At 36.7% G+C, this 12,931-nt stretch overlaps 1 protein-coding gene across 1 annotated transcript in view; it reads right to left on the bottom strand.

The window, feature by feature from the left end:
• usp45 (ubiquitin specific peptidase 45) overlaps positions 1-12,931 on the bottom strand; it is a 34,314-nt gene that overhangs the window by 4,108 nt on the left and 17,275 nt on the right. Inside the window, exons 7-13 of the mRNA XM_084088404.1 lie at positions 10,984-11,079; positions 10,722-10,852; positions 5,309-5,396; positions 1,477-1,558; positions 1,173-1,264; positions 593-649; positions 362-490 (exon numbers count right to left, since the gene is read on the bottom strand). Of these exons, the coding sequence (XP_083944530.1) occupies positions 362-490; positions 593-649; positions 1,173-1,264; positions 1,477-1,558; positions 5,309-5,396; positions 10,722-10,852; positions 10,984-11,079 (675 nt within the window). The remainder of the gene's footprint in view (positions 1-361; positions 491-592; positions 650-1,172; positions 1,265-1,476; positions 1,559-5,308; positions 5,397-10,721; positions 10,853-10,983; positions 11,080-12,931) is intronic.

Here is a 12,931-nt window from a genome sequence, read left to right as displayed (position 1 = left end):
AATGCTGTTCTTTTGCTATTCATCAAAGAAAGATAATAATATGAGATGTTTCTTGAGCACCAAATCAGCATATTAGAATGTTTCTGAAGGATCATGTGACACTAAAGACTGCTGCAATATCCGTTTTGCCATCACAGGAATAAATTAAATTAAAAATATATTCAAATGGGAAACAGTTATTTTAAATTACAATATTATTTTACAATATACTTTTTTTTAGCTGAAATTCTGATCAAATAAATACAGCCTTGGTGAGCATAAGAGACTTCTTTCAAAAACAAAATCTTACAGACTACAAATGTTTGAATGATAGTGTATAAGAACTACATAATGCTTCTCTTATAATAATGGATCCACCAACCTGTCCGCTCAACCTCCTGCTGTTTCGATTGGCTTGTGAGTGGGCAGCTGACGAGTCATCATGAGAGACCAGACCGTCTTGCTCCCGCCCACTTTTCCCCAGTCTACCAGCGTTTGTGGGCTTAGAGATCTGGGCAAGAAAATAGACAAAACCTCAAAAGAAATAGAAGTACAATAAAGAAAGAAAAAAATGTTTCACAATTGTGGAATGACAAATTAAGGCTGCTCTCACCCTTTCCTCTATGATGGGAAGGGAAATGTCAATGAAGGCTTCCTTTACTGTGGAAATCTAGGAGTGAAGCATATAAACATGTTATATTGTGGTATTCAGAGAGACTCTAAAATGTATCCCATATGATTTGTCTTAAAGCAGTCCCTTTTTCACTGTATTATTTAAATAAATACTAGATCTATTAATAAAATAAAAATATTACAAAATATTCTAACACACAATGAATATATATAAATAACATACATATATATACATATATATATATATATATATATATATATATATATATATATATATATATATATATATATATATATATATATATATATATATACACACACACACATACATACACACACATATATACATACATATATATACATACATATATATATATATACATATATATATATATATATACATATACATATACATATACATATATATATATATATATATATATATATATATATATATATATATATATATATATATATATGTATATGTTTTAAATTAATTTATCAATATTTATATAATCTTTGTATCTGGACATTGTACATTACAAATGGGAAATGCTCACATGTTCACACTCTTCACACATTATTGTGCTGGTTAGCTCTCCGACAAAAATCCGATCTACAAAATTCATTTTCACTCCTTCCTTTCCATAAGCTGTAGAACAAGAAAACAAGCAAAAATTATACACACATACAACTCAAATATGTATATTAAGCAGAACACAAATAATAGATCCTTTTTTAAGTGATAATTTAAATGTAAATTGTGCCATTATTTCTAGAAGCTTGTGAATGCAAGCTGTCACTAGATGGCAATATTGTTCTGAGTGATGTAAAAAACAGGTGACAGAAGCAGAGGTGGAGCACCCTTCACTTGTCGTTTTGTCTCCTCATCAGCTGTCTTCTCCGTGGGGTTGTTAAAGGCTTTGAGGATGCCTGCTTTAATGCGCTGTCAATGTAAACACAATGTGATGCCACTTTGTTAGATAATGAAGCTCAAACAGTTGCTGTCACAAAAAGCTCCTTTTATCATTTTCAAAATAATAGAGGCACAGTAAAGACGTTTGTATCTTTTAATAATGAAAAGTTGACATTTCAATAAAAAAAAATAAAAAAAACTGTCAACATTTTATTTATGTGTGAAACACATTTGATTGTTTATCGATTGACAAATACAGAACAAGACATGGCCGTTTCCCCCTCAGACTTTAAACCACTTTACCCTTGGATGTTTTCTTTTTTTTTCTCAGGTTTTTGTTGCGGTAAATTAACTAAAGGAATCGGTAGGCCATGAACACGTGCACATGGTGAAAAGTAAATGTGTGCTTCACATATTTACACGGCACATGCATTGTATATCCCATGTATGGGTGGGCATAAAGACTTTTGAAGGCGAGTGTGGCTGTGCTCTTAATGAGAGGTGACATGGTCAGTGACTGTGTTGGTGAGAGAGCTGTTAGAAGACACAGTCACAGTAAAGCACCAATCAATAGATAATTGGCCGTGGTGGCGATGTCTGTGGGGCTCGACCAGTCTCCCCCATTGTCCCGTCCCCACGCTCAGGACTGCCTATTTAGGTCAAAAGCCTGGTTAATCCCTTTCCTTCAGCCAGTCAACCCCCCCAAACCCCCCATCTGTGTCGGACCCCGCTACAACACACACTAATTAACCACACAAACACACACATACCCTAAAATAACTAGGCCACCACACACTCTTGAGAAGTTGAGCTCACTTAAACGGCCCCTTTCTTAGCATTTTTATTCAACAGCTAATTGGTGATAATTCATTGATGTTAATTAGCATATTGTGAGCAATGATCCTATTGGCTAATCGACATAAATATTGTGGTGACCATGTTTAGTGACTGGCTTAAGGGGTCTCAGCACTGTTACACCGTAGCTAAGACACGAATCAAAGCATTTTGAAGCTTGCGTGTATAAAACAATCGATCAAAACCACAATGATCTTGAATCTTGAAAAATTACATGATTTTTTTTCTTTTTTAGTAAAAACTTGAATGAATATTTCACTTTCACATCTTTAGATCCGTAAATAAGCACATAACTATATATACAGTACATATAGTTTTTTTTTAAGTCACCTCACCAGATTATCATCAAAAATACAGTAAAAACTTCAATATTATGAAATACTACAACAATTTAATTGTTTTCTATTTAAATGTATTTTAAAATGTAATTTATGTCTGTGAAGGCAAAGCTGAATTTTCAGCATCATTACTCCAGTCTTCCATGTCACTACAGAAATCATTCTAATATGCTGATTTGCTGCTCAAGTAACATTTTTAACTATTATCAATGGAAAACGTTGAAAACAGCTGTGCTGCTTGATATTTTGTGGAAACCGTGATACTTTTTTTTAGGATTCTTTGATGAATAGACAATTAAGAACAGCATTTATTTGAAATACAGTATGAGTCTTTCATAACATTAAAGAATTTTATACTGTAACATTTGATCAACTTCATGATTCCTTGCTGAATAAAAGTATTAATTTCTTTCATTAAAATAAATCTTACTGACTCTAAACTTTTGAATAGTTAATGTATAAATATTTTTTTTTATTTGTTATATCTTAAAAGTTATCCGTATATATTGAAATACAAGCTGTCTGTAAATAGTACATGATAACGAGGTATAGGGCTCAATATGGACAAAAAAAAACTAAAATCATACCTCAGTATTTTTTGTCTGAATAGCAATATACAATATACATGTCTTTTTTTCTATTTGGTAAAAAAAAAAAAAAAAAAAAAAAATCGCCTTTTTTTATTCTTTTTTTCACATCCTGCTCAATGTTGTCCTAAAAACAATGTTCATATTGAAGGGTATAAAAACAAATATAGTGAATGTAACCACTATATATTATGTGCAAAAATGACATTACATTCTACCATTGTAACAACAATCTAAAACGAAATATAATGCTTTTTAAACCAAAAATCACTAAGTAAAAAAAAAAAAAGAAAAGTTAACTGGTAAGAAGAACACACATTCTCTCATCTGAGATTAATAATTATATTAGCCTACATTTGATTATTACTCTCTTACACAAGGCTCATCCACTCCTGGCAGCAAAATGGAAATATTTGCATGGCCTTCTAACATTTACAGATGGAGAATATACTTGTGAAATGTAAGGTATGCACTGAGGAAAACACCACATCTCAAATGCATTAAACAGTGCAAGTATCTGTTAGAGCATCTGATGGGGCAACCGTGTTAAACTACAAGCGTTACCTATATCTTACAAGTTATTTTGAAGCGCTTAAAGGGTTAGTTCACCCAAAAATGAAAATTCTGTCATAAAATACTCACGCTCATGTCGTTCAAAACACGTAAGACCTTTGTTCATCTTCGGAAACACAAATTAAGATATTTTTGATGAAATCCAAGTCTGAGAGCTTTCTGATCTCCTATAAACAGTAACGCAATTACAACTTTCAAGGCCCAGAAAGGTAGTAAAGATGTCATTAAAATATAAAAAAACTACAGTGGTTCAACATTAAATTTATGAAGTGACTAGAATACTTTTTGTGTGCTTACGGTTTGGAACGAAACGAGGGCGAGTAATGACAGAATTTTCATTTTTGGGTGAACTAACCCTTTAATATCAAGCATGTCTCATGTTTAGGACAAATTGGATTATGCACTTCCCATGCAGCAGCTCAATCTGTGTCCTCCGCTATTTTTCAGATGCATGAGATTCAGATTTTTCGTATTATCAAACTACTGTATATTGATATAAACATTATTGCCTTATCCTATTTCGTTTATATATCAATATATTGTACAAACTCGATATAACGCCCATCACTAATGAGGAACATTTAAACCAGATTGTTTCCTGTGTTCTCCCCCTCTGCAGCCCCAAAGTGTGGAGGGAGGGAGGTGGAGACAGACCTACATCACAAAGCCTCAACAAGCAGCTGACTGTTTCCCAGGATGCACAATGAGGCCAGTCGCGCCACTTGCAAGGTTCCTAAGTGGCACAACTGTCCACATTCACAAGTCTGAATGGGCCTGGCTGGCCCTGGGGCTCATCGCCCAATGCTGCACCCGCTTTCTTAGAGCAGTTAGGGCCACTGGTGGGGTTGTGTGGGTCTTGGCCCCTGGCACGTCCGTATTAAGAGACCCACAAGCTGTATCGTTCTACAAGAAGCACCCTATCAATCTACTATGCATCTGCTCACGAGCGGTCAATGTTTCAATGTCAGTATGCAAAAGTAGCCCTTTGCAGTGACTGGTATTGTTTATATATGCACTGAGGAGGACTGAGGGCATAACGCTGAGAACAAGACCCCCTATAGACCTGGTATTAACATAAATTTTTAAGCACTTCAATTGAATCAGGACGACAGTTCTAGAACTTGACCACAATGCACTTGTAGTTTAAATGCTCAATCTTTAAACAAAAGCTAGGGACTGCCTACTCACCTGTTTTTATATTTAGATCAGCCAAATACCAACTTAAAAAATATATTTTTTTAAAATATTTTTTAATACTTTATTTCATTATTATTTTTTTTAATTTATTTGAATGCATTTTTAAATAATTAATATGGATATGGAGCAAGGAAAGGATTTTTAACCTTCCCGTCATAGTGAAATCACAAATGGTGAACAGAAGTCTGATTTTCATACCATGTGTAAGAAAGACTAAATCACACACTCACCTTTGTCTCCTCCACTCTCATAGAGTCCAGGAGGTAGTGCAGCAATTCCTGACTGTCCTGTTGCTGGTAACCCTTAAAGCGAGGGGCCCTGCACACACACAGAGGCACAGAATGAGATTTCCTGTCACACAAACACATTCGCACAAGTGTAAATACATCCAAAGGGACAAAAGGAGCCAAAGCCATGTAAACACCAATTAGCCACACACAAAAAGCAATCAGCAGCATATAGATGAGTAAAGACGAGAGAAGAATGGACATAATTTTCTCTCAAGGCCCTTTCTCTGCTACATGAGGTCTCTCGACAGGTTTCAGGACCTTAGAGGCAGCTGTTATTTTTCCCTGACAACTTTCATTCACTTTTCATTTCATCATTTAACCAGCTGAGGTCGGTCACACAAATGCAGCTACTCATATACTTTCATATGCTACCATATATATAAAAGTATTCATTAACTAGTTCTCTGATTCTACTAAATTTCAAGGCAAAAAAGTATTCTCACTAAAACTGAACCAAAAATAGAACTAACCAGAAGGTCGCGGGTTTGATTCTCAATACCGGCAGGAAACTACTGAGGTGCCCTTGGCCTTGAGCAAGGCACCTAAACCCCAATTGCTCCCCAGGAGCCACAGTGAATGGCTGCCCAATGTAATTCTGCATTTGACCAATGTGATACTGCCTTTAAACAAACCATTTTTAACAAAGACCAACTGAAAACATAAGCTCTTTCTAAAAAAAACATCCTCATAAACCAGTATTTGCCATTAGAGTTCTTTACTGTAATTTTCAGCCAAGATTTTCCGCATATTTTCTAAAACCGACAACAAGAATTTATGGCATTTATGAACAAAAATGTATGGCAGCCTAAATTTCGGAGCATCTCTAAACACTTGCCATATTTTGGTGTCCTTCAAACACATTTAATGCCACATGTTCAAAATAACTGAAATTACAGAACAGAACCAGACAAGACCACCCTAAATATGCCAGACTGGAGGACAGTGGCAAAGTGGGGATATTTGTCCTTCCTCCCAGCTAACCCAGAGGTAAATCGAATGGAAAAACATCTCTTTAGACTCTCTGCTGGGCAACCCAGGCCAGATGTGGGCCAGCTGTGGAGAACATATGGGCAGCTGGAGCCGGCCCTGCATAAACCTGTTGAGCAGTGAGGCTGGATAGCTGGTCAAGATGATGGGAAGGCCATTTGGTCTGGTGATGAACCCAAGGATAAAGGGGCAAGTCAAAGTGTTGGATCAGGTTAGGACGCCTGAGGCTGTCCAGATGCTCAATGCATTTTGCTATTACCTGCTAAGCTTGCAAGCACTGTGTCTGTGTGTCTGTGTCTGTGTCTGTGTCTGTCTGTGTGTGTGTGTGTGTGTGTGTGTGTGTGTGTGTGTGTGTGTGTGTGTGTGTGTGTGTGTGTGTGTGTGTGTGTGGAAGGCTAGGTGAATGGCAGGACGAGCAGTACGGATGGTCAGGCAGTCTGGAACGCCTCTACCATAGGCTGATGAGGTCTGACGTTCTGTTTGGATCTGACTGGAGTGTGTTTAAGAGCGTCCAGCCACCTGCTTCTAACACAGGTCATGAGCAGGGGGTCTGGACACACAGCCTTCTTCCTCCTCTTTCTCTGTTTCTCTCTGCACCACCATTCTAATATATTAATCTGATAAACTCATTAAGAAAAACAAAAAACATTTTAGTTTGGCGCATTAAATTAATCGGAAGTAACAAAAAATACTTTTACATTGTTAAATATTGTTCTTTTGAACTTTCTATTCATCAAAGAATCCTTAAAAAAAATTAAAAAAAATAAATACATACAAAATACAGTTGAGTTTCCACAAAAGTATTAAGCAGCACAACTGTTTTCAACATTGATGATGATAAAAAAAAAGAATCTGTATATTAGAATGATTTCTGAAGGATCATGTGACACTGAAGACTGGAGTAATGGCTGCTGAGAATTCAGATTTGGCATCACAGGAATAAGTTGTAATAATTTAATAATTATCATCATTTGTAATAATATAATTTGATTTTGAACCCCACTGTTTATGTATATTAGATATTCACTAATATAACTTTTTTTGATTGATACCAATACAGATTATTTTTATGTTTAAGTGTCCAAAAACAAATATGCAGAAGCAATTTTAAAATGTCTCTAGATATCTGCATCTGCCAAACAGTAAGCCGAACATGCTGGTATAGCTCAGCATAAGCAGCAGAACAGAGTGAATGTGTTCTGGAGGGAAGCTGACGGGTGAGATGGGCTCCAGTAGGAGAGGTGGGAGAGAGACCGAGAATGTTCTGGAAGCTCATTCCACTGGAAGAGAAGGCTGAAGGAGCCTGTAGCGGTATGCCCAATATGGCCCTGTCACAGACGGACAGCTGTAACCACTAACACAATTAACAGCGGATGAGTTAGTACCAGACGCCAGGCAGCTCCAGCACACATGCACACACAAGCATACTACATCAGTCGAATATAAAACACTCCCATCTTACACTGAGCACAAAACATACACAACAAACAATTCTATGCAACCGATCTGTTCTGATTTTGACAGTTGATGAACATAAAATTGACTTCATAAATTCAGGTTTTCCAAGAACATTGGAACCCTGTTTTTTCAAAGAAAAAAATAAAACAGTTGTTGAGAGTATGAACTAAAATGAGAAATAGCTAGTTTTAGCTTATTTTAAATCATTTTAAGACATCTTGAGGCCCACTTTGACTCTTACAGAAGCCCCCAACCAGCCTTAATGATTTGGTAAACAGCCAATAAACTGACAATAACCTGATCATCAACCTCTCTGGGTTTATTTTGTAATAAAAACATATAGACAAGAACTAAATGTAAGGAACACGAATTATGTCGCAGATCATCTACAAATATAACAAACAACAGGAATAAATTAAAAACACAATCTGATTTTCTAGCTCTTTTGAAATAAAGCAAATCTAATGCTAATAAAGGTGAAACCGTTTGAGAAAGCAACCTGTAACCGGCTCAGTTTTGAACCCCATAAAATTAGTAACAATGGAGAGAATTTAAGACATGAAGATTTAAAAAAAAATCGAGTCTATTATTCCACCACCCACACCCAGAACATCATTAAAAGTGCTGTATTTCAAACCGGTACATGCTTGAATCTCTGTGCTAACAGACATAAAATAAGTACCATTCCACCTCAACATGAAATATGCAAAGGGTTTGAGAGCTGATTACGATACAAAATTCAAATATAGTTACAGAAAACATAAGATAAGGCCATGTTTCAGGCTGGGACCCTCAGTAGCACCAGGAGCAGTGTGTGGTGAGCAGGGAAGGCTGCTCACTGCTCTTTGGACCGCTGTTGGCGCTGGTGCTGCTTATCTGTCCAGCTGGCAGTGTGACCTGGCCCTCGACCAACCATGCCAACAGCACTCAGCTGTGTAACAAACACAAACTGACACACACACACTACTTGTTCTTCACCCATTTAATGGTTGGTGTTCATCCCACCTTCAAAAATACTGTCCTTTAAAGCACGATGTCTCAAAAGATGCCATTCTGCCACATTCTCCCAACATCGCAAATGTACAAGATGGTGTTCAAGATGGCGCAGTAGTTCAAGTACTCCATTAGACCAGCAGCTGTGACCCACAGTTTGCCAGTCAACAAACGCATTAAACAAACAGGATATTTCCTGTCAAGGACATGTTGGAACGCACAAGCGCACACACACATAAACTGTGCAGCACAGAAGGCCTTCACTTGACCCTACGAGCTGCTGCTCTGTAGTGCTGAAAGTGTGTGAATGTGGGTCTGCTGTGCAGAGAGCGAAATTAAAGGTGTATGTGAGGCAGAGAGATGTTTCTCATGTTAGACACCAGACTTGTGTGACTAGAGAGGGTGACAATTTTGCAAAAATGATCAGTCTCAACCCCGAAAAAGTGTGGATAAATGGTCAATATTTGAGCCTTTGAAATAAATCACATCTGCAGAAACCATATGTACTGTTGTTGAAAAATGTTAGCTGTACCTGCAAAACATAAATATGTAAAAATCGGAACACGATTTTACATACACTACTGTTCTAAAGTTTGGGTTCAGAAAGCAATTAATTATTTTATTTAGCAAGGATTTTAAACAGATTAAATTGATCAAAAGTGACCTGATGGAGTTTTGGTTCCTTGCCACTGTCGCCTTTTTTCACCTTTGTTGCCATTGGCTTTCGGCTTGCTTAGTTGGGGACATTAAATTTAACATTTAATTTAATATTCAACAATAATATTGATCTGCCTGCATTGACACCATTATATGAGAACTGAACTGAGCTGGACGATGTCATCACGGTTTTCTCCAGAGCGGCTATACATATGATTGAACTAAATTAATAACTTTTTTACAACAAAATGAAACATCACTGAACTTACTTAAGCTGGACTGTGACGCTATTTTCTTCTGGAAACAAACTTTGTTGCAGTAAATGATTAGTTTTTATTGTATTTTTGATCAAATAAACACAGCCTTGGCAAGATAGATTTCAAAAACATTTAAAGAAAAACTTACAGAACCTCAATTTTTAAATGGTAGTGTATGTGAAAAAATAAGTACACCCCAGGAAAGTTTTGTACTTTTTCAACATAATTGGGAATTTTGAGTTCTTTGAGACGTCCTGAAGCATCTTGTGCTCAGCTCTTGAGATGGCCCAGACAGAACAGATTGTTCTGAAACCTTTATTTTTAAATCCATTTATTTTAAGTGCTGTGAAATTTTCAATAGCTTGGAAAAGAATCAATTTCAACAAATGTCCTTTCTGAGAACATTACAAAATGTACAATCCAAGTAGAACTTGCAAATTATATTGCTTTTTATTTATTAACATTAGCAAAATGCCAATGTCTATATGTTAAAGAAAAAATAGATTTTTTTCATGGGATATACTTACTTTTTCACAGCATTGTACGTGTTTTATGCATTCGTAATGGCTGATGTGATGTGATGTGATGTGTATATGCTCAAACGAATTGGTGTGCTCAAGGCTGAGATGATGCCAGGTGAGCAGGACACACATGTACACATATGCAAACCCACAGGTCTGATAAAGGCACAGTACCTGAGTTAATATCACAGAAGCACCAGAGAGACACCCAACTGCCTGGCAGGCTCCTGTCTGAGCCACCCAACCATTCAGCACGTTCAAACAACGTTTAAACAACAGCCAGTGAACCGTTTAGCCAGTACACGGCATAAAAATCAACCCCTGAGAGCAGGGAACTAACCAACCATTTAAGCTCAAAACAGGCTTGAAACTGCGTGGCACACAGTGACAATCAATTAGCCACAATTAGATCCACTATCCCACACAGCTTTTTGAGACTTTCATAGTACATATTTACAAATGGCGGCAGTGTAGACATACTTCTGACAAAGCTGGTTGAAAAGGATCTTGGGTGAGACAGGCCCTTTCCCAGGCTCCTTCATACTTTGGAGGAACAGAAACATGGCTGAGGTGAGGGGTTCCGGGCTGGGCAATGTCACAGTTAGTGGCCCCTACAAGAAAGCATAGTAATGATATCACATCTAACATACAAACAGTGAGGTTTTCTGTATATTTAAAAACTAACATAAATGAGATTATGAGAGAGACTGTTCTAGTCCAGTTCAGTTTAGTTGGAACATACCAAGTTAGTCTCAGCAGAGGGGCAGATCTTCATCTTATGGCCTTTTTCCTTGACGTCTTGAATTAAGTCATTCAGCATGTGAGTCTGGGAGAGATTCTAAACCAAAACAAACAATAGTTAGTTATCACACTCTCCGCTTATATATATACAGAGGTGGAAAGTAACTAATTACAAATACTTTCGTTACAGTACTTGAGTAGATTTTTCGATTTTTTCTACTTCGTTGAGTATAATTAAATTGTGGTACTTTTACTTTTACTTGAGTTGAATAAAAATAAAGTATTCAACTTCGCTACATTTATTTTTCACCAAAAGTACAAAGTACTTTGACAAAGGTGCCGAGGACGGACAACAGGGCAGACACTTTTCAAACTACTGCGGTGGAGCCCTGCGCATCAGCCAATAACAGACAGATCTGAAGCGCTTCAGCCAATAACTGTCAGGTCTGACTTGGGTGCAAAACCAATCAAAACTTCCAGTTCGACTGGGGGGCGGGGCGTTCAAACCGCGCTTTGACTTTCAATCACTGGTGCTCGTGTTTTGAATCAGTATCGCTAAGGTTTCAATATTTCAGTGAATGTAAGTGAGCTATGCTCATATTCTGATTTTAAATTTTAATTATGGCAAATCCTGAAATGGGTCATCCCATTGATAATACCAGAACACTGAGCAGTTGAAGTAAATAAAAAACTCGGCTCATAACATAGACGCAGTTATTGCATGGACAGAGCAAGAACAATGTAAGTGTCTAAAATACATGCACACAGTTAAATGGTAAAGCTTACCCTCTTTAACAATACAGTTAAACTAAATGTACAAAGCAAACTTTGTACAAAGCTGAAAAAAACCTCAACTCGATTTATCTGTCAATCAGATGCATGTAAAAGGATAGTTCTTTACTATAGCAACAGTGGGCTCCCCTCACATTTTCGGCAGAATAAAAAAAAAAAAAAAGAGATAATTTAATTTAACGTTAACCATACCCCACTTTTTTTTCTTTTTTTTTTCACTGGCACTTTTTTTATTCATGTAAATCTCTCTTTTTTTATTAGACCTCTCACTTAACCTTCTTTGCTTTCAATTATGAAATGATTCAAATGAAAACATTCAATGAATCTTACCTGGACTTACTTTTCAAAATTAGTAATAAAACAAATCGCTCTTGACAACAGGGAAAGCTAATATGTTTGCTTAGCATACTGTCAAACACTACAATTTATGAGTTTAATATCATGTTTTGCTCCCAAATCACAATACGTCAGTCGTGTTTGAAATTACTTTGGTGGTTTCATGTTGCTTCTTAACACAGAGTGAGAATATATTATTTACTATATTCTACAAGCTAAGTTGATTAGCATTGCATTAAAGGGTTAGTTCACCCAAAAATGAAAATTAGCCAATGATTTACTCACCCTCAAATCCTTCTAGGTGTATATGACATTCTTCTTTCAGACGAATACAATCAGAGTTATAACAAAAAATGTCCTGGCTCTTCCAAGCTTTATAATGGGAGTGAATGGCTGGAACAAATTTGAAGAAAAAAAAAATACTCCACACGGCTCCAGTGGGTTAATAAAGCCCTTCTGAAGCGAAGCCATGGGTTTTTGTAAGAAAAATAGGCTACCCATATTTATAACTTTATTATCTAAAATAACTAGCTTCCGCCAGACGACCATACACATACTTCGCAATTCGACTTGCGCCACAAGAATAACCCGTGGCGCATGTATGACGTAGGGTGTAGGAATATCGTAAGCTTAGACGCCTCTCGCAGTTTAAACAAATAGGGCTATGCAGCAAACTGAAGCTCCTCTTCTAAATCCTCCGACATTTCTCTTCAAAATTGCTAATTCGCGACCAGGGTTTTGTTTAGCTCTTTCCTCTGAGCTTCCAGAAGGCCTTTATTAACCCCCTGGAGTAAAAATGGAGCACTTTTATCATGGATGGA

This window comes from Abramis brama (assembly GCF_963993115.1).
Source record: "Abramis brama genome assembly, chromosome: 17".
In the NCBI taxonomy this organism is placed as follows: Eukaryota; Metazoa; Chordata; class Actinopteri; order Cypriniformes; family Leuciscidae; genus Abramis; species Abramis brama.
This window is presented reverse-complemented; position numbering and strand designations above follow the sequence as displayed.